The 27,780-nt window shown below is 39.2% G+C and overlaps 2 protein-coding genes across 2 annotated transcripts in view; one reads left to right on the forward strand and one right to left on the reverse strand.

Moving 5' to 3' along the window:
- The window catches only part of LOC126480799 (uncharacterized), a 747,086-nt gene extending 737,069 nt beyond the window's left edge, over positions 1 to 10,017 (reverse strand). Inside the window, exons 1-3 of the mRNA XM_050104114.1 lie at positions 9,933 to 10,017; positions 8,961 to 9,447; positions 8,420 to 8,528 (exon numbers count right to left, since the gene is read on the reverse strand). Of these exons, the coding sequence (XP_049960071.1) occupies positions 8,420 to 8,528; positions 8,961 to 9,430 (579 nt within the window). The 5' untranslated portion in view covers positions 9,431 to 9,447; positions 9,933 to 10,017. The remainder of the gene's footprint in view (positions 1 to 8,419; positions 8,529 to 8,960; positions 9,448 to 9,932) is intronic.
- Positions 10,018 to 10,264: 247 nt separating this feature from the next.
- LOC126481572 (39S ribosomal protein L38, mitochondrial) overlaps positions 10,265 to 27,780 on the forward strand; it is a 49,817-nt gene continuing 32,301 nt past the window's right edge. The window contains exons 1-3 of the mRNA XM_050105431.1: positions 10,265 to 10,611; positions 10,693 to 10,839; positions 25,315 to 25,523. Coding sequence (XP_049961388.1) covers positions 10,485 to 10,611; positions 10,693 to 10,839; positions 25,315 to 25,523 — 483 coding nt within the window. The 5' untranslated portion in view covers positions 10,265 to 10,484. The remainder of the gene's footprint in view (positions 10,612 to 10,692; positions 10,840 to 25,314; positions 25,524 to 27,780) is intronic.

A 27,780-nucleotide genomic window follows, 5' to 3' on the forward strand; every position in this document is an offset into this window, starting at 1 on the left:
CAAATCAATCACTCGAATTGTCCAGAAAGTTCTTCAAACCACTGACGAACAACTGTGCCCGGTGATATGAAAACTTCTTTTTTGGGAACATGAAGTCCATGAATGGCTGCAAATGGTCTCCAAGTAGCTGAACATAACCGTTTTAAGTCAATGGTTGGTTCCGTTGAACCGGAGGACCCTGTCCATTCCATGTAAACACAGCCTACACCATTATGGAGTCACCACAATCCAGCACAGTGCCTTGTTGACAACTTGGGTCCACGGTTTTGTGGGGCCCGCGTCACGCTTGAATCCTACCGTCAACTCTTACCCATTGAAATCGGGACTTATGTGACCAGCTCACAGTTTACCAGCCGTCTCGAGTCCAACTGACATGGTCACAAGTACAGAGACGCGCTGCAGGCGAAGTCGTGCTGTTAGCAAAGGCACTCGCGTCGGTTATCTGCTGCCATAGAACATTAACGCCAAATTTCACAGCACTGTCTTAACGGATACGTCTGTTGTACGTCCCATATTGATTTCTGCGGTTATTTCATGCAGTCTTGCTTGTCTGCTAGCACTGACAACTCTACGCAAACGCCGCTGCTCTCTGTCGTTAAGTAAAGGCTGTTGGCCACTGTGTGAGGTAATACCCGAAATTTTGTATTCTCGTTTCAATCTTGACACTGTGGATCTCGGAATGCTGAATTCCCTAATAATTTCCGAATGGAACGTCCCATGCCCCAACTACCATTCCGCGTTCAAAGTCTGTTAGTTCCCGTCATAAACATCTTCGCGTGAATTACCTGAGTACAAGTGACAGCTCAGCCAATACACTGCCCCTTTATAGCTTGCGCACGCGATAGTACCGCCAAATGTATATGTGCATATAGCTATTCCAGAATAGAGTGAGAGGGAAGGAAACTGCAAAAGTTAGTACACACTGACCAGAATGACAGAGGTCAACGACAGAGAAGGATACAAGGAAATGATAGAATGCAACCAGCGGAGCCTACAAGAGGATACCGAAAATATCGGCAGAAGAGAAGAGAAGGAAAGGATGAATAGGTCATGGGGGGGGTTTTGGTGGGGGGCGGAGGGGGGGGGGGGGAGAGAAGAGGAGGAGGAAACGTACTCCATGAAGGGGTTACTTGTAGTCATTACTGAGGACGTAACGAAAGCAGAAAAAAACAGCAGTTTCTCATGTTCGACACTCAGTACCGTTGTACGGCACAATAATATTAAGCACGCCAGTTCCACATTTAGTTCGAAATGTTGTTCGATCGAGGCGCTGCTACTGTAGCTGTTAGCCTACGTTCTTGGTTCAAATGGTTCTGAGCACTATGGGACTTAACATCTGAGGTCATCAGTCCCCTAGAACTTAGAACTACTTAAACCTAACTAACCTAAGGACATCACACACATCCATGCCCGAGGCAGGATTTGAAACTGCGACCGTAGCGGTCGCGCGGTTTCAGACTGTCGCGCCTAGAACCGTACGGCCACTCCGGCCGGCCCTACGTTCTTGTATGGTACAAGGAGCAGCAAAAATTCACACACAACAATCCGAGTGTTTGGCGTGGAAAGAAGAAAATGATAACCAATTTTTATTTAACGTGGGACATTTCTCTTTGTATTTCCTAAGCAATAACTAAAATTGATTATTTGTCTCCTGTTCCTTTTCATATTCGACCTATTGTATAAAGCTTGTAAAGTCTTACATATTGCTGTTTATTTTTTAATGGATGGTCTTTCTAAATTTTCTCGCAATCAATATCTGGTAGCGTATTGACCACAGATTACAATATTACTCATATTGCACAAAACATTTAAAAAAAATTTTATCCACTCAATAATACTGCGCACCATTTCAACCTTACCAAACTACTCAGTTTTACTATGTAAGAGGAAATATTGTGCAATAAAAGTGACGATCTGGGGACCGTTTGTAAGGTCGGAAATGAGAATTTACGATCACGATGGCAAAGTAGTTCCTGGAGAACAGGTTGTCTGCATCCAACAGAAGACCTGTCAAACCTTTGTTGACCTTAAAATGGTGCCATGTCCCGCGAGATATTAGGAACCATGCATCCGCCTCGCCGTTGACACACACACACGCACACACACACACCTCTATTTAATGCTAATGCAGTCATCAGCCACTTTGCAACATGGAGTGTAATAACATTTTCCTCGCATTTTTACAGTAACTGTTAGAGGAACCGTATTAAATTGAGCAGGAACTTTAACTTATTTATTGATGATTAGTTTCGGACGGCTTCTCCATTATCGAATCATCCATGCCCATAAGTCTTGCGTTACGACCAGACGTGCATGTAAGTTACTGGGCACGAAGCATACAAAAATGGCAATATACAATGTAGTGTCCACACATGAACATCCATAAACGTCACAACGTTTTGACAAAAAAAGACGGGGTTAAAGATCACAGAAACGTTTATTGGTATGTTCAATGAAGATATTTTTTGCGCGTAATACTGAGTGCCTGGACTGGCAGCGGCCTTAAAGAAATGAAAATCTATTCGAAGTCATACTGTGTTTCGACATGTCTCGAATCATCTCCTGTCATCCACTGCTCCCAGAGTCTTCTCAGAGTGAACAAGTAATAGGGTCTGGTCAGAAGGTACACAATGAAATAAGAGGTCGTGTACAAGTAATACAGCAACAAATTACTGACGAAATGTAAGAAAGCATTTAAAAGTGACGACTATAGCTTCAGGTCTATTGCTACATTAACATGCGCTGATCAAAGTTGGCAGCAGTAGAACCAGCATATTAGCAGTCTGAATGCTAGCGACATCTCGCGATTCAGTACTATGGGGACTAGGGAGAGGAGAAGCCAAAAAATGTGGGTGGACTTTGATGGGATTGAGCGTACAAACTGCATTGGCACAAGGGCGAAAATTGAGCTACCTTATTTAAGTATACGTAAGCAGAAACAATTTCAAATCGCATTTTACTCCGTTTATAGGACACCTATAATTTAAAATGCAAATCAGTATTCTGACAAAATACGGATTATTGTTTGAAAATCCCTATAATTGCTAGACATTCTTTCAGACTGGTTTGCAAAATCAAATTACCATGAGTATAACTGCAGTGCCGAAGATGTCTATATTCATTAAACATACATGTCTGTGAGAGTTTGTGTCCACACAGAGGTGCAATCGATTTGACGTCCGTGCGCCCCGGATTGGCGGAACTCAAAAGTTTGTTAATGACTTTCCTTCTGTGTGTTGTCGTCATTCTTACTGCATTTCATGGTTTTCTTAAGGTTTTGCTGAATGGGGACGGATGCATTCACGTTACTTGTCAGTCGCCTCCTCTCAAACTGTTGCTAAGCGATGGCGTGAGTCATTGGAGAGACCGCTGTATTGTTTAGAAGTGCATCAAGTCGCGGTATGTTAGTTTAAACCGATATATGGAAAATAATTACCACACAAGGGCCGTAACCAGGCTGGGAAGACCTGGGTAAGGTCCTTGTTGGAAAAAAAGGGAGAGAGGAAAAATTGAAATGGCATGGGAAAGTGTAAAATTTGGTAAAATCGCTCTGTAAAGTCAATGTATTGCTTCGTTAAAATAAACTCGGAGTGCTTTGGAAAAGTTCTGATGTAAAGATCTGCGAATAATTTACGGCCTTCATCTGGTCAAAAAGCATTCTGCATTACGATACCAACATCAGTTAACTGAATACATAGAACGAAAGGGACTAGATATCAGCAAGTGTTTCGGCCTACACTACGACGGACGGCTTGTTCATTATGAGTGGCATATAAAATTATATCCAAAAGTGGCATACAAAATTATTTAAAAAAATGAATCAGGCCGCAATTTACATTTAGTCCCACAAGGGGCTGTAGAGGCTACTCAAGAAACAGCCCTGTATTTCAAAACAGTTAACAATACCTACAAAAATTTTTGGTTAGCGATGGCAGGGTATAAAAACTTGTTCCTTGAGTACTTCCACGATAAAGCTAAAGAAACCACATGCAACGTTTTGGGATGACATAAAAAACACTTATATGCCTACGGTCAGATTTTTGTCGATGTTCTTGGGGCTCTGACAAACATAATTCGCAAGAGTAAGAAATGCAAGGAAACAGTGTAGAAATAGGCCTTAAAAACCTATCTTGCCCTTTTCAAATTCAGTATCAAACACTAGAAAGAATTAATACATCAGCCGAGACTTTGCAGTCTAAGAGTATGTACACTGCAGCTGCAGATGATTTCTTAGGCAAGGCGCTATCAAAAACAAAGATGGAAGACCAGAGTTTAACGTCCCGTCGGCGACGAGATCATTAGGGGCGGGGCACGAACTCGGGTCTAGCAAGGCCAGGGTAATAGAAACGGTCGTATTCTTTCAAAGAATTTTGCCTCGAGAAATTGGGAGGGGAATCTGAATGGGCGGGCGGATATTTCAATCGCCGTCCTCCAGAATATGATTCCAGTGCCTGTCTTTGCTTTGAGATATTGCTAGCATCGAAGTATCATATGACAAACTGCTTGACTAAACTTTCAACACTCTGAAAGATGGACAAGCGAGTGTAAGTTGCCTAACAAACGAATTAAATCAGTAAAGAAACGACGAGCTTTGCGAGGACGAGAGGCTGACGGAACCCGTCACTGGGCTTACAATTACACTTTTTAATCCAATTATTAACAACGCTTATTCGCAACTAAATACCTGGTTTAAAGACATTAAGCATGTTATGACGCATATGTAGTAATACCATATAACCTTTTTTAACACCTACGGCCAGTGATGAATGTCTTAAAAAAGGAGCACTGAAGTGTTTCTAATGACATTTTATCGAAACAATTCTTTTCAGTTTACAGCTGGTTGATGTTGACAGCAACTTGCCGTTCTGATGCATTTAAGAGAACCCATGATCGCTGCGGAAGCTGAGCGTTATATATTCAAACAAAACATACCGGATGGTTATAATTGAAGTGCAGCTACTCAGTGAAATCCAGTGCGGACAATAATTACCGTATGGCAGCGAAACTTGGTAGATAATCTAATGTGTTACTGTGGAACCTAATTAGGAAGGGTAAACAAGTTCCGAGTTTGGCCACCTGGTGCAAATCTGGCGCTGTGAACGCAAGAAAGACGAATACAAATGTTTCCAAATGTAACCGAGCGCGGTGGCGCCGTGGTCAGCACGCTGGACTCGCATTTGGGACGACGACGGTTCAAACCTGCGCCCGATTAATCTAGTTTAGGATTTAACGGGATTTCACTAATAGCTTCAGGGATGATTCCTTTGAAAGGGCATGCCGATGTACCTGCTTACCCTTCCCTAATCAGAGCTTGTGCTCCGTTTCTAGTGACCTCGTTGTCGACAGGGCGTTTAACACTATTCTTCTACTGCTCCTTCCATAGGTAATCAGGAACAGAACGTGGGCAGAAAAGGTCAAACAAGTGAGAAACGTGTAATGTTGATGATATTATTAACCGGCGCTTACACAATTTGTTCAATATGAGCACCGGAGGCGTCGACAAGATGCTGTACAACGCAGGACATGCACCCAGCGGCCAAAATTGGAATTAATTTTTTTCTCCACGGTGAATAGGTTCCGCATTATTGTCGTACGATAATTACAGCCCACACTGGACATCTGTGAGTACCTGCACTTCAACAATAACCACCCAGTATTTCATATATTCATTGTACGACGACTCAGGCATGGTTATACGCGGGATGAGGAAGAGGGGATGTGATACACGACGAGCGGGCGACATTTTGTAGAGTTGGGAATGGGGTGGAGTACAGGTGGTCATGTAGGAAAGGGGGGCAGCCCCATGACTGCACTTACGTCTCAGCAATTGGCTAACACACTAACAAAAATTGTTCAAATGGCTCTGAGCACTATGGGACTTAACATCGGAGGTCATCAGTCCCCTAGAACTTAGAACTACTTAAACCTAACTAACCTAAGGACATCACACACATCCATGCCCGATGCAGGATTCGAACCTGCGACCGTAGCGGTCGCGCGGTTCCAGACTGAAGTGCCTGGAACCGCTCGGCCGCAACACACCAACACCAAACTACTGAGACGAGACACCAACACCGCCGCCCCCTCCCCCCCCACCCACATGCACAAGTTGATTTCTTCTGGCAAAAAAGTTATTAAGAACCTACGACACAGGAAAACTGGCTGTCGGAAAACAGATCTGAAACAACCTACCGTTGGACTTAACACTTCCTGACTTCGTGTGTAGTGGTCATTACGAGGAAAAATTTGGGAATTTATATAAATGAGACAGGTTTTCTCTGCCGGGCCGAAAAGTTTCACCTCGCCCTTCTCTAAGCAAGCATAAAGTGAAGGGTGCAATACATACAGCACAAAAAAACGTTCTTCGCCTCTTGCTCAAATTAAATTCACACAGTTTTAAGAATCGTCTGCAACGAGTCTGATGCGAAGTAGTGGCCACCTTTCGAACGAGCTGAACCTTGTTACACCTTAAATGGGTCGTTTTAAATCACACCTACTAAGTTCTTTCATTCATTCCAATTTGGCCAACGTTATACGAGTTCCACCTCGGGACTCCAGGTCTGCTAATCCGAATTTTCATAGCTACAAAGATGCACAAAATGCAGAAGGGCCTACAAATATATAGCGTCCTCGCAGTCAACAGAAACTGACAGCCCGGGAAGGTCGGCTGGTCACAGTTTCCGTTACAATGACGTCACTCGCGCGGAAAACTGCCGAGCGCAGAGCTTATGGATGCGGCGGTGACATCAAACAAGAGGCATGTTTCACACCAAACAAGCTAACGTTTCTTTAGATGATGGATTGAATTTATTTCCACTTATACCGTGAAGCTGACACAGTTAAATGTTTTGCCACGTACTTTTCGTTTCGAAAAGATGTGAATCAGACTAGTCGGAGTATGGTTGTACAAATAAGCCTGACGAAAAGCTGTGTACAAAGTTCTACACGATTTAACCGGTGAAACAGTTATCTCAATATTTCAGGCTGGTACAACTTGGTTGCATATAAGGGTGAAGATTATTGTTATGTCTCCAAATGAGTGCGGTGAAATAATGGTTAAGGCACTGGACAGTCATTCGGAATGAATGGCGCTCAAATACCCGTCCGGCCATCGAGATTTACTTCTGTCGAGGATTCCCTACACCAACTACAGCGAATGACTCCTTTGACAAGAATATGACCAATTATATTTCCTTTCAAGCATGTGGTCCATCTGATCACTTCGCTCTCGACAGGACGTTAAACCTTGACTTTTCAAAACTTAATTAACCATGTAATCTGCTAAACTGTTGTTGCACACTGGAAGGAGACGTAAGTTCACATCTATCACAGAATGTCATACTCTTCGATTGGGTGTCATTCCATATCAAAAGACTGGAAATCTTTCATTCATGAAACTAGAGAACTTGGTATCATATAAAGACTTCTACAGAAATAGGTACTTTGTACATTATTATGTATGTTGGGCCTATTCATTGTAATCCTGTAGCACAAGAGGCTCATCCCTTAAACCACTGGCGGGCCTTTCAGGAGAAGGAAGATTTAGGCTCAACTGCAGGATGACGAAAGTGAAGGTCATGACATACGCGTGGTCGTTTACATCTCGGAGCGGTCTCCAAACCGATATCATCAACGTCGTCTGCTGTTGTTCGTATCAGACTGGGCGGTAGATGGTTCAAATCGTAAGCGTTATTTCTCCTGCCTTTCTGCAAAGTTCTCACTGGCAACTTCCTAAGAAACATCGCTTTATATCAGCTGCAGCAATACAACTGAGTGCATTAAATTGTGATTAACGATACTGAAGAAAAAAACCTCAAAATTTCTTTTGCTTAATATGTCACGCTGGACGTGAAAACAAGTTTACAAGCACTTACTTTGTGTGTCTGAGTACGTGCAAGACAGTGAATTAAATCAACTGATACAGTCGTCTCATACAGCGATACATCAAAAAATACTCGGTAATCTAAAGAACACGGAAAAAAAACTGACAAAGCATTTCACTTTGAAAGATGACCGCTGAGTGCGGAAAAAAGTCACTGAGCAAAATCTAGACAAAATTTTATCACATACGACTTGACTTTTTGCATTTGCAAGGTAAATATTTAGTTGTTTGAATGTTCAATGTTCGCGGACGGGGCCAGTCGCTAACTGTTAGTCACGTTTTCATTACTTTAGAATGATTTGCGATTTTACTATATCATGTCCACAATCTGTAATGATTACTTAGACGAGGATGGACGTTTTCCTAAAGTTAGTGACTAAAAGCAATACTTCAGTCTTTTTTTCCGTTCACGGGTGGGAGAACTGTCTTCTTGCTGGAATACCTACTCTCGTGCCTGTATCTTTACTACACCCGCAACCAAAATACGTCAAAAATGTGTAGGAGAATCCCTAGATAAATGTTCTGTGGTTGTCCTACCTTTATCTCGTGATATTTCTCCTCCAAGTAGTAGGCGATGTTTCTGGCTTCTTCGTACTTCTGAGACAAATGTAAGTACTTGTCGTAATGTCTCTTGAACAACACAAATCTGTAAAATAAATGCAGACTATTAGCTTTGAACGTTTTACGCAAGCAATATGTTCAGCTGATTTATTAACACACTATTTTCGAAATAACGAACCTTACAATGTACAACAACAAATATTTTGTCATGCAATGTTGACAAACTACATGTTTGTAATTTGCACACTTTACGATTTATACAAGTACATAAACGTTATTTAAACAAATACTTCAGATATTCATGCCCCCATAACTTTACACTGAGCTATATAATGTTTACACCCTATATAACACACAAAACAAAAACCTGAAGATGGTGCCTGTTATATATCAAAGATCCACGTATCAATAAGTACACATCGAACATCAGTGGCGCAAATAAGATGTGTGATTAACCACCAAATAATAATAACAACAACAAAGGTACTTCCTGTTTAGCAAATTTTTTGGGACTCACCTGTAAAAATCGTTCTCTGTTATCATATCCCGAATGCTGTCTTCGGGATCAACACGGTCGTACAGGCCCACATGTCGACTGACACACCGTTGCAAATCTGATGCAAGTTCGACAGACGCCTTACGGGCAGCCCTATCTGCGGGACTAGGTCGGAAATCCACATCTGCTTCACTGTCACTGAAATACTTCGCTTTTGGAAGAACATGCGTAGACACTAAATCATCTTCATACACAACACTCGCTGTCTTCGGTATCGGAGAATCACATCGTTGTTTTATTTCCGCCTGTATCAAAGGTGGGCTCTGAAGCACTAGATCGTCACTTTTGCTATGTTTCAGTTCTGTAGAGAAATTATCTTCTGATCTGTTGTAACGCGGCACAACGGAAGGTCTGTACCCTTCAAGCAGTCGGCGTGTGAACGTGTCACCCCTTGGAGGAGTGACAGGTGCTGGTATCAGAAGTTCCGTCATCTTCCTGGGGAATGTATCTGAAAAGAAAAGGGGAAACACGAGTTACTCCCATTTTGTCCCAATTTTGTAAACAACATAACTTTCGACATTTGCTCAAAAGCCATTTTTTCCATGCTTTTAAACGTGAAATAAGGCACTTTTTCACATACACAATGGATTAGAAGTAGACCTACAACAGTTATGTCAAACGAAAAACAAAAGGATGCCTTGAGCACAACAATGGAGTTACCAAACAATCGAGAAGACAGTCTTGTTGAACGCTGCCTTGTTGTCACAATATTTACGTAACAACGAATAACTAGAACATAACGCACCATTTCTATTACAAATTGATAGCATACTTTCCTTTTTATCCTTTTTAAGACACAGAGAATGTCATGTAATTTTTTAAAATTATTTCACACAAATATATTTAATAGTAATGCCATAACTTCATAAATTGTGCGTATTATAAGCGGAAACATAATATTATCCCACAATTAACGAAGTAAAAATATGTTACCATCGACTTGACTGTCTTGTCACCGCCGATAACATACACGCAAACACAGCACCAGACGCCAGGCACAACCTTCCCAATGCACGTCAACACGCGCTTTGAACTGGTAGCGACGGCGGCAAACACGGAACTAAACGCAAGCGCCAGTGATATTCACTTCCAAAGAGATCAGCCTATCTCACATTACCATAGTTTCATAATCAACTTACCATTGTTCTGTAAACAGAGTAAATACCAAACGGCAGTACTGAATACATCTGATTTCCATGAATCATTTTTTGTACTTTTGTCCCTACTAAATAGCTTAAATTGATAATCTGTACGAACTAAAATCTTTGGTCACAGCTGACGCCGTGCATTGGAAAAGTAAACATGCTTCGTTCTGGTGCAGGAACAATGTTGTGAAGTGAAAACATATAGGGGAATGAGTGTGTTATGAAACAGTGAGTGCTGTGATGTGAACTGGTGACAGTAGTCGACACGGAAATCTTTACTAAATGTGTTTCCTGTTAAATCTACGGAATTCCTCGTGGTAAACCGCCGAAATTCGGTAAAATGGGAACAATTTGTAAATTCTGTTTTAATAACGTAAACATTATTAAATTGCCCCTCTCAAGACATGGGCACGTTTTAAGAGGAAAACCACCAGGTGTTGCAAGAAGTCTAAAAGAAAGACTTGAAGGTTAGATCAGACAATCACACAGCTTTGTATTGCGGCTTTCTGCTAACAGCATAATTCTCAATGCGGCTCCATATTTTTCAGAAATCAACTACAAAGATCCATCTTTGCATTACAAAGTGGACATTGGCTTTCCAAAACAAAGCTCTAAGTCGTCAACTGATTCTAAAGGAAGACTTAATATCTACAGAGAAAATAAACACCTAGAACCGCTTGCAAGGAAGAAGCAATGTAAGTTTTATTGCTAAATTTATTTATTTATTCTTTGCCCATGGACTCCAGCTGAAAATCCAGCTGAGAGTATTGGGTGTGTCATACAATAGGCTGTTAACATCAAACTTGATTTCATTATATATAAATGAAAAAAATAATTAAACAGAAATAGTCCATAATCATACAAAGGTATTACATGTTTCACATTATATGTACACAAATCCAAACAACATATAGAAATGATAATTTTTAAAGGTACATTTCAGTAACATATTTAAACACCATCTTAGTATTCACTCACCCCTGTTTCTCTGTGAGATATAGTTTCAAACGATTTTTAAAACATTTTAGGTCTGTTTCTTTTTTAATGATTTTGGGGAGTTTATTAAAAAACCTTTTGCCTGCTTCTTCTGGGGCAGTCATAAACAGTTTTAGATTTCTGTTTATCATGTAGTAATTTTCGTTTCCTCTTGTACCGTGTTTGTGTACATCTTTATTTAGGAGGTGTTTATCACTAGACCTTACCGCCATGCTTTGGTATATGTACGGTGAATATACTGTCATAATATTATAGAGTACAAAAGCTTGCCAACAGGTCTGTCTTGGTGGTATTTTTGCAATGCATCTCACTGCCCTTTTCTGAATTGTGAATGTTCATTTTAGGTAGCCAGCTTGTGCACTTCTCCATATATGAACTGAATAAGACAAATGTGGGAAGACAAGTCCATAATACATTGATCTGAGGACTTTATCATCCACAGTCTTAGCTGTTTTATGCATGATGAAGATCTGTTTGTTTATCTTTTTACACAGTGCATCTATGTGCTCCCCCCATGCCAAATGTTCGTCTATTATAGTTCCTAGAAAATTTGTGCTGGTTACTTCTTTAATAGTCTTTCCATTTATATTAACATTTATATTATAATTTTCACTATGTTTGGTCTGGAATACTACATTCATTGTTTTAGACTGATTCATAAACATGTTGTTTGTGTTAAATATTTATTTGCATTTTCGATAGTCAGGAGTGCTTCCTTCTCAAGCTCCTCCTTTGTGTCAGCTGTGCAAATGATTGTAGTGTCATCAGCATACATTATAAGTTTATAATTTATATAGCTAGGGAAGTCATTTACGTAGAGTATAAATAGTATTGGCCCAAGCACAGACCCTTGGGGCACACATTGTTTAACTGTTTGTAATTATGATCTGTAGTTTGTTGTATTTCCCCCACTAGTATGTCTGATTTCAGTACATTGTTTCCTATTTGTAATGTATGATTTAAGTATGTCATAGCATTTTCCTCTAATTCCATACTGATATAATTTCATCATTAATTTTGAGTGGTTCACACAATCAAATGCTTTAGATAGGTCCATAAAAATCCCACAAGTCTTTTATTGCCTGTCAAGTAAATTAAGAATGTGCTCAGTTATATCTGTTGATGCTGTTTTTGTTGACTTCCCGTCTCTGAAACCATGTTGTGATGAATGCAGTATACTGTACTTTGTTATAAAACTTACAATTCTATTCTTTATTATCATTTCATAGATTTTAGCAAATGTTGAGATCAATGATATTGGCCTGTAATTTCCTAATTCATCCCTGTTCCCTTTCTTAAATATTGGCTTCACTTTACTTACTTTCAGTGAATCTGGAAATACCTTCTTCTATCGCAGCATTCAGCATGTGTGTCAATGGTTTTAATATACATTCTCTGCATTCCTTTATGAGTTGTGATGTGACACCATTCAAGCCAGATGAATGTTTAATTTTAAGTTGTTTTATTAGGTTTGACACTTCTGCATCTGTTGTAGGTATGAAAACCATAGTGTGATTTGTATGTGGGGGGTTTAACACTTTACTTACTGCATTTGTTTTATTTTGACTTATTAATTCGTCTGCTACAGTAATATAATATCTGTTAAAAGTATTGGCTACTTCGGGTCGACAGAAGCGTCCGATCCCAACCGTCGGCTTTTGGCCGTGACGTAAGGGTGTTGTCGTGTGTGACGTCATGACGATGCAGAGTTTGGTTTGTGAGCATGGCGTGTTTGTAGATGTCGTCGTGTTGTGGTTTGTTGTGCTCTCTGGTGGTATGTTCAGGGTTTTCGTTTGTATGGTGTAATGGGCTCAGTGTGCTTTTGCTCATTATCCAGAATTGTTCGAGTGTTGGCTGTGTTTGTAGTGGAATTCGTTTCAGTGAGTTAACGATTTTGTGTCAAGGTTAATTTAGTGTTGCTCGCTCTACATCGTGTGATAATTTTAGTAAAATTAATCGGTTGATGTTTTTGTTCAGGAATGGATATGGCGGATAAACTTAACAGTGCGCAGGTCAAGGGAAGTGTTCGATCCCAATATGTGGCTGTGTATGTTGATATTGGTATCGGGAGACGTTTTTGAGCTATGTAGGCCAAGGGAAGTGTTTGATCCTAAATTATGGGATCGGTAGCTGCTGTTGAGCTATATAGGTCAAGGGAAGTGTGCGATTCCAGATGATATTGTGTTTAGTGGTATTTGGGGAGTTTTGTGATGTCGATTTTTTTCATCGTTTTTTGTGGTTTTGTATGGGTGTGTGTGTCTAAATTTGTTTATATTTAGTTTGCCCCCACCTAAAAACACCCCATTTCCTGCGCCTGACCCGTTAGTGTCATTAGGCTTTTGTGGAAAGTGTGTGTGTTTGTTTTTCAATGTATTTTCGTCCTCATAATGTATGTGTACGTACCGACTTTATATGCGTTGTATTGGAATCGTGGTTTACGGTAGTTTCCGCCATATTTGTGACGTCATGGGTCAAAGCAGACGGGCAGGATCGGACGCTTCTGTATTTCCGGCTACTTCTAGAGGGTTTGCTGGATATCTTATTGACTGGAACATGTTTCAAATGAAATATCTACTAGTTTATATACATTAGACTAGCTTTTGAGTAAGGAAGGATAAAAGTAGTGCAACAGTAATGCGCACTGCAATAAAACGTGTATTGAGCAAGGAAGTGCGAAGAAGAGAACAGCTAACAAGTTCAGTGGTAAATATGGAGATTAAAAGTGCAGCATAAAAGGGGAAATGTGTCTGTATTTCAAGCCTTTGACACATTCACATATTAGGATACACGAAATACAAAAAACTGATATGTACAGTGGTGGTGTTTTCAAACAAATCTTGTTTCAGGTGCGATAGTAAAGATCCTCTAGATACGGCAATACAATATTGTTCCCAGCTGTCACTGAAAAATATTACTTTACGTTCTTTCGATAGTGACAACATTATGTTACAATAATCATATTCTACACATCCTAAGGAAAGTGGTCTGTGGGTTATGGAAAGAAGTTGATGCAAATTCGATGTACAATACAGTGACACGATGTTACATTACTGTATTACATTGTTAATTATAATTATAATCATAATCACACACACACACACACACACACACACACACACACACACACACACACACACACACACACACACCCTTTAGCTACCTGCTATTAACGAATGTAAGTATTGCTTGTATTATACCACAATTCTCAAACATCTTTTTTGCATGAAATTGGCCCTGCATCTATATTGTTGTACTACAGATATTGGGAAGCAATCTCTGATCAAAAGTAGTTTTACAGTTAAAAATAAATTGTACAGCGGCTTCCTGTGTTACGTGATTTTCATTTCTATAGCGTTAAATTTAAGATTTTCTGTGTCGAAACATACAGTATGTGAAACATACTCATATAACTACTGACATGTGTGAGCAAAGGATATTTAAAGAATTGTCTGATAGAGGCCAAAGCTGTATCTGAATCTTCTTTTCCTTTTTTGCTGTGTGGATTACAGATGCAGCTAAACTCGCGCAATATATTAAGGCAAAATTGTAAGATATAAGTTACATCTATTGAAGTGCACAAAGCCATGACCTTAAAATATTTAATGTAAAGAGTTGTTTTTATGCAGCAGCCGAAACTGTAAAGCCCATTTTGCACAGGACTGGTTTTGGAACACTTCAAGTTTCATTATCCAGTGTATAAAATGAAATCACTTTATCATCTAAGTTCTTCCTCACCCCAGTGTTGCCATGGAACCATTGACACGGAATATTTGGTTCCACAACAACTTTGGGGTGAGGATGACCTCAGATGATTAAGTAATTTTATTTTTTACATCAGATGACGTAGCTTACGTGTTCCGAAACTGGACATGTACACAATAAGAAGACGATGGAGTAAGCAACTGTCCTGCAGTTTCTTCAGTATTCCGAATCATTAATGTAATGCAAGATAATTTAAAATAGCATGTATTAGTGTTACTAAATCTGTTGCTTCAGCTGAGAGTGCTCCATTTGTTTCTATGCCTTCCTCTATTCCTCCACTGTTTCAGTTGGAGTTCCCAGAAAAGGTCTTGGAATCCTTAAACTCAGTTCTTGGCTTGTGTGTAATGAGGGAATAGCTGGAACATGATCTGTTTCACAGTGAACAACCTAGATTGTGTAGTGTACTCAGATGGAGATAGGGGGTCATTAACATGTGGGAGCTGCTGTGGAACTGTTTTGCGTAGTGACAATACTGTACACTAGCCTCCCATGTGCCACAAACTCTGACTGTGAAAGTATTTGGAGGCAGAAAAAATGGATTTTTTGAAATGACAGCAGCTGCTGCAGTACTGTAAAGAAAAATCTTTTTTTGTTGCAGAAATATAAGTCAGGGTCTCGTATTCCAACGTAACCTCAACTTCAGGCTGGGCTGTGTGTGCCAAAAAACAAAAAGAAAAGAAGGGGCTCAGAAATCTGCAAATATGTTCTGAACTATACTAAAAGCTTTCGATCTTGATGCTAGATACATCTCCAGTTTTCTTTCCTAAAACTATCATCAGATGGGCTAGTGAAAATGCTGTGCTGCCATTTTATGTGCAATAAAAGGAAAGTGTCGCTGGTGGGCTGGTGCTAGCTCTGTTCGTAACTTTAAGCCTTCTTTGTTGTATTTCTCTCCTCCATTTTTTCCTCATTAGGTAGAACATGAATGTATAAATCTTAAACTGTTAAGGCAGTGACTTTAATTTTGGCATATCTGTATTGCCACTGTACTGTCGTATCTCATTTTATGTCCCTATTTTTAGCATATATAAAGCACTACATGTTACCTGGTAATTGATAAGGGGATTATTACTCTTCAGTTTTCTGCCTTGAAATAGTTTTTGTACTTCCACTTCACTTCATTAATCCATACAAGGATTAAAATGTAATCTCTGTCTTTAGATTTTCCAGTTCTACACATCACTTTCACATTCACTAGCCATCATTCATAACCCTTTAAAGAATTCTCCATGGAATGGTGTAGATGTCATTTCATGGTGATGAAATTATTTTGGTTTATCAGCTGAGTAAAACTGTCATTTTGAAGCGATGTTACAGTGAAATCTACTTACAAAACCTGCATACCTACACAAAATGTATCTTGTTTTCCTAATCACAAGAATAAGAGACTTGGCTTAGTAGTGGCAAAACTATGAAGTGATAAGCGAAACTGCTTAATGATTGGTGCCAATTAATGTTATATACTGAAAATATCTTAACAATATATTTGTAACTCTTAAAGAAACAGGGGCTTTGCGACAACAAATTCAACCAACAGTCTTCCCTTCAATGTTAGTCCATAGTATCCTTAAAGAAATGAAATGATCATATGGGCATTCGTTGGCCACCTAGTGCACGTGCTTTTATTTGTCACCACTTCGGCAATTTGCATGTCGATTATGATAAGGACAACACAACATACAGTCCACAAGTGGCTAAAATCATCAGCCCAGCTGGGAATCAAACCCGGGCCCGCTGCAGGACAGTCAGCCATGCTAACCACTCAACTGTGGAGCCTGGCATCCTAAGAGAAAAACTGCTCAATAACTGATTACTGTAAGAATATAGGTCACTAATAAAATTTCACATTTTCATTGTTTAATTTGATCTGTTTAATCATTGTTTGAATTATTATAATAATAGTCTACTTTTCAATGTGCATGTCTGATGTTCAACACCACCTCTGTGTGGATAGCAGCAGTCTGTCATAACTCATATTGTTCTTCTATTACAAATTTTCCACTATTTCATTACTCTGTCATGCTTAATGTTAATCATCTGATTAAAAAATTCGTAAATTTATTCTAGGTATGAAGTATTTTCAAAACATTCAACATAAAAACTTTGCTTCGTCAGGTATCAATATGAGGGTGGTGGTGGTGGTGATGGTGGTAGTAGTAGTAGTAGTAGTAGTAGTAGTGCTGGTGGTGGTGGTGGTGGTGGTGGTGGTGGTCTTCAATCTGAAGACTGGTTCATGCAGCTCCCCATGCTACTCTCTCCTGTGAGAGCTTCGTCATCTCTTAATAACTACTGCATCCTATATCCTTTTGAATCTGCTTAATGTATTTATCTCTTGGCCTTCCTCTACGGTTTTTACCTCCTACACTTCCCGCCAGTACTAAGTTGGTGATCCCTTGATGTCTCAGAATGTGTCCTATCAACCATTCCTTCTTTTGGTCAAGTTGTGGCACAATTTCTTGTCTTCCCAATTCTATTCAGATTTCTTCAGAAATGCTTTTCTTGCCATTGCCATTCTACATTTTATATTCTCTCTACTTCGACCATCATCAGTTATTTTGCTGCGCAAATAGCAAAGCTCATCTGCTACTTTAAGTGTCTCATTTTCTAATCTAATGCCCTTAGCATCGCCTGATTTAATTTGGCTACATTCCATTATTCTTGTTTTGCTTTTGTTGATGTTCACTTTATACCCACCTTTCTAGACACTGTCCATTCTGTTCAACTGCTCTTCCAAGTCCTTTGCTGTCTCTGACAAATTACAATGTCATCAGCTAACCTTCAAGTTTATATTCCCTCTCCCTGGACTTTAACTCCCACTTCAAATTTTTCTTTCATTTCCTTTAGTACTTGTTCAGAGTACAGATTGAATAACATTGGGGATAGGCTACAACCCTGTCTCACTCCCTTCTCAACCACTGCTTTCCTTTCATGCCTCTCATCTCTTATTATTGCTATCTGGTTTCCGTAGAATTTGTAAGTAGCCTTTCGCTCCCTGTATTTTAACCTTGCTACTTCCACAATGTGAAAAACAGTATTCCAGTCAATGTTGTTAAAAGCTGTCTCTAAGTCTACAAATGCTATAAAGTAAGTTTGCCTTTCCTTAACCTGTCTTCTAAGGTAAGTCGTAAGGTGAGGATTGCCTTGTGTGTTCCTACATTTCTCTGCAATGCAAACTGATCTTTCTCGAGGTCGGCTTTGATCAGTTTTTCCATTCTTCTTCTGTAAAGAATTCATGTTAGTAATTTGCACCCATGACTTATTGAACTGATAGTTTGGTAATTTTCACAACTGTCAGCACCTGCTTTCCATGTAATTGGAATTATTATATTTTTCTTGAAGTCTGAGGGTATTTTGGCTGTCTCATGCACCTTGCACACCAGATGGAAGAATTTTGTCATGGTTGGCTCTCCCAGGCCTATCAGTAGTTCTGACGGAGTGTCGTCTATTCCAGGGGCCTTGTTTCAACTTAGGTCTCTCAGAGCTGTGTCAAATTCTTCTATCAGTATTGTATCTCCTGTCTCATCTTCCATCTATGTCCAGTTCCATGCCTGTAATATTGCTGTCAAGTTCACCTTCCTTATGTAGGCCCTCTATATACTCTTTCCACCGTTCAGCTTTCCCTTCTTTGCTTAGTACTGGTTTCCCATCTGAGCTCTTGATATTCATACAGCCACTTCTCTTTTCACCAAACGCCTCTTTAACTTTCCTGTGGGCAGAGTCTATCTTTCCCCTAATGAAATTTGCTTCGAAATCCATATATTTGACCTATAGTCATTCCTGGTTAGCCGTTTTACACTTCTTCTCAGTCTCATTTTTTAAGCTTTTGTGTTCCCTTTCATTTGCTTCATTTTTGCATTTTATATTTTATCCTTTCATCAGTTAAATTCAATATCTCTTGTGTTATCCGAAGATTTGTACTAGGTCTTGTCTTTTTACCTATCTGATCCTTTGCTGCATTCACTGTTTCATCTCTTAAAGCTACCCATTCGTCTGATAATTGTATTCCTTTCCCCAGTTCTAGCCAACCTTTGCCTAATGCTCCCTCTGAAGCTTGCAGCAAATTCTGGTTCTTTCAACTTATCCATGTCCCATCTTCTTAACTTTCTATCTTTTTTCAATCTCTTCAATTTTAACTATAGTTCATAACCAATAAACTGTGGTCCGAGTCCACATCTGCCTCTGGAAATAATTTACAATTTAATATGTGTTTCCTAAATCTCTATTTTACTATTATATTATCAGTCTGAAACCTTCCAGTGTCTCCAGGTCACTTCCACATATACAACATTCTTTTATAATTCTTAAACCATGTGTTATTGATTATTTAATTATGCTCTGTGCAAAACTCTTACCAGGTGGCTTCCTTTTTCATTCCTTGCCCCTCCAGTCCATTTTCACCTAGTATTTTTCCTTCCCTTCCTTTTCCTACTGTCCATTTCTGGTGCCCCAACACTATTAACTTTTTGTCTTGCTTAACTATCTGAATAATTTCTTGTATCTCATCATACATTTCTTCAATCTCTCCATCATCTGTGGAGGTTGTTGGCATATAAACTTGTACTATTATGGTGAGTGCAGCTTCGTGTCTGTTTTGGCCACAATAATGTGTTCATTATTTTGTTCATGGTAGCTTACCCGCATTCCTATTTTATTGTTCATTATTAAACCTATTCCTGCATTATCCCTATTTAATTTTATATTTATAATGCAGTATTCACCTGATCAGAAGTCCTGTTCCTTCTGCCATCAAACTTCACTATTTCTAACTTCAACTGGTCCATTTTCCTTTTTAAATTTGCTAACCTACCTTAATCTGAGAGTATACATTGGTTAACATTTCCCATAATTGATTCCATATATTGCGAATAAATAATCTGCATCTGGAAGTTACATGATGGTTAGTTATTTTTGTGATCCAAATGGGAAACAAGGCAGGAAAATAATTGAGAAATTGCTGAAAATACTGTTACATAATCATGAAAGCAGCCTTTGCTATAGTATGTCAGTATATTTGTACATTCCACATATGTTCTTCGATGTTGTTGTTGTTGTTGTTGTGGAAAGGACGTAAAGAAATATGTTGTACTAAATGTTGACACCAGTGTTTCCGTAGGCTTATTAGGGTAGTATTTTCTGTCAAGCCTGAAACAAGATTTGTTCAAAAACATTCTTTTTAGCACAATACTTGTCAGTATTTAATATGTATGTATCTACAGACTGTAATCTGAGATGTCAATGGTTTAAGATGTGCAATGGTTGGGTTTGGTGTCAGATATCTTAGATCATTGACAAGAAAGATGTTCATTCTCCTATTCAGTATGAAAATTGGTGATACAGCTCTCCATGTTAAAGTTCAGTATGCCCACATGATGAATTTTTCCTCATGCAAAGCACAGACATGTGGGCACAAAAACACATATGCAAAAATTTGTGGAAATAATATACAGTACATGTGCACACTTTGGTATCCACACAGTGTGTCATTGTTCAAGCAGTCTGATTTCTGTCCACTTCTTTGCTGCGTTTATTGTGATAAAAGGCTGTATGTAAAACACAAAAAACATGAAGGTGACTATGAGTAAAACCGTCTCAAAAAAAATGGGTGTACTAAACTGTGATAAATGCAAAGCCACGGCTATTTTTTTTCCAAATTTCGGAAGTGTGTTACAGCAGTATTTTGATTTTCTGTTTGAGAAATGAAGTTCCTAGAAAAATGTCATTAGGCAAGGTACTGTTGTGCATAATGCAATTTCTGCAGAAATGACTAGAAATATTAATTGTCTGGCAACTAATGGCTTTTGTAGAAGTTTGAGTTATTTGTTTTGCTTTCAAAACAAAACATTTCAGCAAATATTCCTGTAGGTATGAAATACTTAAGAGATGCTCTTAGTGATTATGGAAAGTGTAGTTGGCTTACATTATGTTGTTTGTATTTTATTTTATAAAAATGGTTTACATAATTTCACTCAAAAAATACTATAGATTAATGTTCTCGGGCTTGATATATTTGGAAATGTCATTGGCCCCAGAATCTGCTATAATAGAGGTCGTGTTTGCATTCCCAGTGTCCTTTGTGTCAGTTTCTAGTAGTTTGGAAAGGAACTCCAGTTGTCTATTGTCTATTGTCAGTTGACTGTTAAGTCACCAAAGCAGGAATGCCAGTTTCCACATTCACTTTTAATAAATTTGTCAGCTGCTTCTTTTCTATTTTCCTACTCAAAGTTTTATCATATTTTTACAGTAATATGGTTAATGACTTTTTATCTTATTTTTAATTTTTGCCACATCAAGTCCTTACTTGGACTACAGGGCATCTGCACCTTAAATTTTTGTTCAAGTTATCTTCAGAAGCGGAGTTCAATGTGACTTTTCTTTGTTTGTTCTCATAAATAACAGCACACTTTCTTTGGAGTCAAGAGACAACATTTCATATAAATCATCTGAAAGCATAACCATGACACAATACACAATGAAACATGCATCTGCCTGCCATCTGCTAAACAGCTCAAGAGATTCCCACCAAACACTGGGAACAGTATCCTATGACAGATGCCCTCCACTTCCAACTAATTACATACGCTCAGATGTGTATGTGTACAAAAAAAATAAAATAAAAAAAGAGGCATTATGTGAACACACCTTCAGTCTATCCTGTGCAAATGTCTTCATTGTCAAACTGCCCCCCTCTGCCATTACCAAGTTAACTATTCATTGAAGTCTCAGGGTGTGTTCTATTAATCTGTCCATTATTTTAGTTAGGTTGGGCCATAAATTATTTTTCTCACTAATTCACTTCAGTACCTCCTTATTTGTAACTCAATGTGCCTATCTAATCTTCAGCATTCTTCTATAGCACATTTCAAAAGCTTCCATTCTCTTCTTGTGTGAACTGTTTATTGTCCATGTTTTGCTTCTGTAGGGTGCAGGGCTGCATTCCAAATACCGTCATAAAAGACTTACTTGCATTTAAATGTATGAGGTGTGACCAAAAAGTAACAGGAGTTTTTGTTTTTCTTTTTTGACATTGTAATTCTGTCAGAGACAGCAAAGGACTTGGAAGAGCAGTTGAACGGAATGGACAGTGTCTTGAAAGGAGGATATAAGATGAACATCAACAAAAGCAAAACAAGGATAATGGAATGTAGTCTAATTAAGTCGGGTGATGCTGAGGGAATTAGATTAGGAAATGAGACACTTAAAGTAGTAAAGGAGTTTTGCTATTTGGGGAGCAAAATAACTGATGATGGCCGAAGTAGAGAGGATATAAAATGTAGGCTGGCAATGGCAAGGAAAGCGTTTCTGAAGAAGAGAAATTTGTTAACATCCAGTATTGATTTAAGTGTCAGGAAGTCATTTATGAAAGTATTCGTATGGAGTGTAGCCATGTATGGAAGTGAAACATGGACGATAAATAGTTTGGACAAGAAGAGAATAGAAGCTTTCGAAATGTGGTGCTACAGAAGAATGCTGAAGATTAGATGGGTAGATCACATAACTAATGAGGAAGTATTGAATAGGATTGGGGAGAAGAGAAGTTTGTGGCACAACTTGACCAGAAGAAGGGATCGGTTGGTAGGACATGTTCTGAGGCATCAAGGGATCACCAATTTAGTATTGGAGGGCAGCGTGGAGGGTAAAAATCGTAGAGGGAGACCAAGAGATGAATACACTAAGCAGATTCAGAAGGATGTAGGTTGCAGTAAGTACTGGGAGATGAAAAAGCTTGCACAGGATAGAGTAGCATGGAGAGCTGCATCAAACCAGTCTCAGGACTGAAGACCACAACAACAACAAAGAATCTTTACTTATTCATTAACATCAAGTTTGCCCCTGTCAAAGTAATCCCTCTCAGATATAATGCACTTGACCCACTGCTTTTTTTTATCTTTGAAACATTTTTGGAACTCACTTTTCATTATAGTGCTCAGTTCCTTCAGCAATTCTATTTTTATCTCATCAGTGGTAGCAAAATGACGTCCTTTCATGGTTCTCTTCAGCCTCAGGTAGAGAAAGAAGTTGCAGAGGGCCATGTCTGGAGAATACAGTGGCTGAGGCAACAAAACTGTATTTGCTTTTTTTCCCCAAAATATCAAGAACAAGCATTGAGGTGTGAGTTGGAGCATTATCATGATGTAATTTCAATGAGTAGTTTTGCCACAATTGTGGTAGTTTTCTTTGGATTGCTTCATGCAGACATTGCATAACTTCCAGGTAGTCTTCCTTCTTACGACCATAAGACAGGAAAACAGTGAGAAGAACCGTCACATGTGATCAGACATGTCGAATTATTTTTGGTCATGGCTCTTCACGTAGTTTCCATTGGGACAATTGGGCCTCAGTGTTGACGTCATACCCATAAACCCCTATTTCGTCACCTGTAATAACCTTCTTTAAAAGGTCTGGTTTGTTGTTGATGTCATTCAGAAGTACCTGAGCAATGTCTACATGGTATTGCTTTTAGTAAAAAATCAACAATTTCAGAACAAACTTTGCTGCTACACATTTCATACCCAAAAGACCTGAAAAAATTACTTGGCATGAACCAAAGAATATGCCGACATCATTAGCAACCTCTCTGATGGTGGTTGGGTGATTTTCCAGAACCACTTTTTTTACTTATTCCAGATTGTCATCAATAATTGATGTGCTAGGACATCCAGGCTGGTTGTTGTCTTCAACATCTTCTCGGCCATCTCTGAAACATATAGGCCTCTCATAAACTGTTGTCTTTCCTATAACAGATTCGCAAAAAATCACTGTCAGCATTTAGAATGCAGTGCTATACTCTTTTCCATTTTTCATGTAAAATTTAATACAAATTCTTTGATCCATCTTTTTTGAAAGTAAAAATTCAACGAGTGCGCGAACACATGTATAATCATTTTGACTGTCAACAAATTAACTGTTCGAAACAGCTGAAAATTCAAGCATACATCAGGAACATGTGTACAAGATTTAAAAAAGAAAAATGAATGTATAAAGCCCGTGAAATTAAAAAAAATGCTGTTACATTTTGGTCATGCCTACATATGTATCCTTTTGGGGAAATTATTTTCTTCCTATTGCTAGTCTGCATTTTACATCTTCATTACTTTTGCCATTTTCAGCTCTATTGCTGCCCAAAGAGCAAAACTCATCAATTACTTGTAGCATCTGATCATCTTATTTAGTACCTTAGCACCAGCTGATTTAATTCAGCAAGACTCCATCACCTTTGTTTCAGTTTTGTTGATATTTAAGATAGGAACCTGTCAGCCAAGTCAGTTGCAGGTGGTATTGAAACCTGACAGTTGCTGTCCTACTGATGCACACTACGGGACAAAACCTGAACAGTTTGTTTGAAGGAAAAGTTCTTCATAAATCTGTGGACCATTTTTTTAATGGAGAATAGAGAATCCATCAAAATGTTGAACTCTACTCTACTCCACATACAATGACTGTAATGAAAATACGTAACTATCATTGACTGGGGCACATTATTTGTGTTCCAGAAAGTTGATGGCCAAAAGTAGCTGGGTGCATGGCAGCAAAGTGCAGTGACAGACAGAGTTGGAGGTGATCTGTCAAGGAAGCACTTTGTCTACTGCACCTAGTCACATCATATAATTAGCTAACTGGTATTTATTTTATAATCTCGTTGCAAGGTCATACCCATACCATTCAACTTCTTTACAAGTCTGTAGCTGTCTTTGCCAGGATTACATTGTCATTGACAAGTATTAAAGTTCTCATTTCTTCTCCCAGTACTTTAATTCCCTTTCCAAATTTCTCCTTAGTTTCCATTACAGCTTGCTTAATGCACAGATTGAATAACATGAGGGGCTAGGCCGCACCCCTTTGTCACTAGGTTCTAAATTACTGCCTTCCTTTCATGTCATTTGACTCTTGTATCAGCAGTCCCGTTTCTGTACAAGTTGTATAATCTTTTGATTCCTATATTTCATAACTTCAGAACCCTGGAGCATGTACCAGTATTCCAGTCATCTTTATCAAATGCTCTTTCTAAATCTATGTATGCTACAAATGCGAGTTTGCCTTCCTAGACTCTGTCTTCCAAGGTAAGTCATAGGGTTGGTATAGCTTTGTGTGTTCCTGTGTTTCTCTGAAACCCAAATTAATTTTTGCCAGTGTTGGCTTCTACCAGTTGTTCCATTCTTTTTTAGGTAATTTGTATTAGTATTTTGCAACTGTGGCTTATTAACTGATAGAACAAAAGATTGAAAGCTAGCGTGATTAAGAATGCAACCATTAACACCTTTGCTGATGAGCTTGTATTAAGGTTGGAGGACAAAGAGAGACTAATTCCTCCACTCGTGAATTATAATGCTTTTATTGCCATTAACACATTTTGTGGTCTGATATTGTCTACTGACTTTCACAGCTATCTCTAAATGAAGTATTTGTTATTTCAGTGGAAATACCCCTCAATGAAGTGAAAGAAGTTTGGAAAAGAGAATCAGCTGCATCACAGATAAAAGCAGTAGCTGACCATTATGGCATCTACGATGATCTTTTTGGAGATGCATATTTCTTCCCCTCTGTTATGCTTGATGTGCATTATAAGCAGAGTGAAGACTCATTTGCCGCTGTGCACCGAGGCAATGTCATCAAACCTTCTGAGGTAAAAATATTGAAAAGATAGTGTGATCAGATTTCTGTTTGTTTTTTTTAATTTTACTTTATTCTATTAAAAACCAGAAAACAAAACAAACAAGGGGGCATCTGCTTCACTGTTGTTGTCAACTCGTTGTAGTGTGGACATGTATCAAGTAAGGCAGTGCTGAGAGATGACGACCTAGAATGTAAACTAGGAAGAGACAAATGTAGTCATTATATAAATAGAGGCAAATGGCAATGGACAGGTGGTAGCACTATTATACCAGTCGACAGCAGTTGCACCATAAACTGTTGGTAACAGTATGTCACTTGTGTGGGACAGGCTCAGTTATGGAAATGGGTAGCCATGAAGGGCAGTACTTACATAGGACTCGGAAAAAAGAGTGTTGAACACCGTAGAGTATGACCCCGGTACCACCACCATGCAGATGGTCTGCCAGCATGGAACATTCTGCCAGTGTGGAACATTCTCTATTACAACTGCCACTGTTTGTGTCACAATGTGTCCAGGATTACTAGGTATGAACTTGCCTCCATGGTGATGGTTTTGTCACTGGTTTGTTGCACAGATCACGGTGGTGCAGGGATTTCTGTCCTCTGTCCTATTTGCATATGAAGCTATCCTTCTGAGGGGCAGTATTATCGTCCTTCACTAAACCCACCTGCGGTCTACGATGAATCCCCATGGTATAATGGCAGCGAATCATTAGCACTGATTCAACCTCAGTGTTTTGGCGGGGATTATTGATGACCACCTCGTAGAATGAGTCAGCCTTCCTCCACAATGCCACACTGACAAAGCATGTCTGCACTTCCTGTGAGGAACCCTGCCTCTACTGCTGGAAGATGTGTCTTTTGTGGTATGAAGGGTAATGTTACCACTATATGAGGGTGCTCTAGCCCAGTTCCACAGTCCCAAGCTGAGGCATCTCAACAATCTGTACCCCAGCCAATGAATCAAATGAGGTGGTCCAGTAACACCTGGTTGCCAGATCTCAGTCCTTTAGATCTCTACTTGTTGGGGCACCTGAAAGAAGTTATGTAATCACAGTCCATCCTGGACATACAGGCAGTGAAATGACACATTCATGTTGTCTGTGATGCCATTCGGTTGCAGGGTGACTCATCTGAACATGTGTGTCAGTCACTGCTGTGTTGTGTTTGTGCATGCTTAGAGACCTTTAGGGACAACTTCGAACACCTAGTCTGATGGTGGTCTCATCACAGCATGTCATACACTGCATTGTGCTGCACAAGCACGATGAATTAATAAATGCCCTCTAACACAGACACCATGCATTTCCAGCCATATGCCCATACAACTTTTTTTGCTCCTTATCCTCTCAGGAATCATTTCCCATAGTTTGTCTCTTTTTAGTAAGATCACCATGTGTAGTTACTTATGAGGAAGTGGTATCTGATAAATTGGTAGTAATGCTCACAAAGTTCATAGCATTCCTAAGCTACATTTGCTTCCAGGGTGGCACTTAAAGGTGAGAATCTAGTGCAGCCCTGTAAGCAAAGGTATAGTTTGAGTTTGGTGGCTGTAGTTTCCAAACTATAAATTGTGCCACTTGTCCATTGTCACAAACTGTTGGCATACTTCATCAGCCATCATTTGGTGTGTTGGTGGAGTGTTGTTACAAGGTTCAACTTGATTACTCAGATTGCAAAGATGGACACTGTAAGAAAAGCCTCAACAAAAATTGTTTCGTGCCAGTGAATTGACAGTTGATGAACCAAAACAGTTGGCAAAGAAGACAAATTGCACTTAACATTGTATCTCTCTGTTGGGTTAATTCCTGTACCATTGACCTATGGAGGGCAGGAAGAATGATTGCTTAAATGCATCTCTGCTCACTGTGATTAAACTCATTTTTTCTTCAGGGTCACTATGGGAAGAATACATTAGAATTTTAGGATATCTGTAGGTGCCTCACTTAATATTGGTAGTTGGAACTTTGTAGGTAGGCTTTTACAGAACAGTTGCTGGGTACCTTCAAGCATCTGATTTTTGGGTCCTATGCTAATACGATTAACTTTTATGGACTGAGTGGAGAGTATCCTAGTGAGGAAATTAATTGGGACAAGCTCATTTTTATTACAAGGAACTGAATGAAGTTGGTTAGCTATAATGAATTTTATCTGGCCAGTTGTTGGACTCTTGGTGGGCTATTGTTGCCTTGACTGTGAACAATTATTGTAGATCCCTCCAGTTCAGTTGAGTGCTTCTACATGTAGCAACAGTGTGTGTTGTTTCT

This window comes from Schistocerca serialis, chromosome 5 (assembly GCF_023864345.2).
Source record: "Schistocerca serialis cubense isolate TAMUIC-IGC-003099 chromosome 5, iqSchSeri2.2, whole genome shotgun sequence".
NCBI lineage: Eukaryota > Metazoa > Arthropoda > Insecta > Orthoptera > Acrididae > Schistocerca > Schistocerca serialis.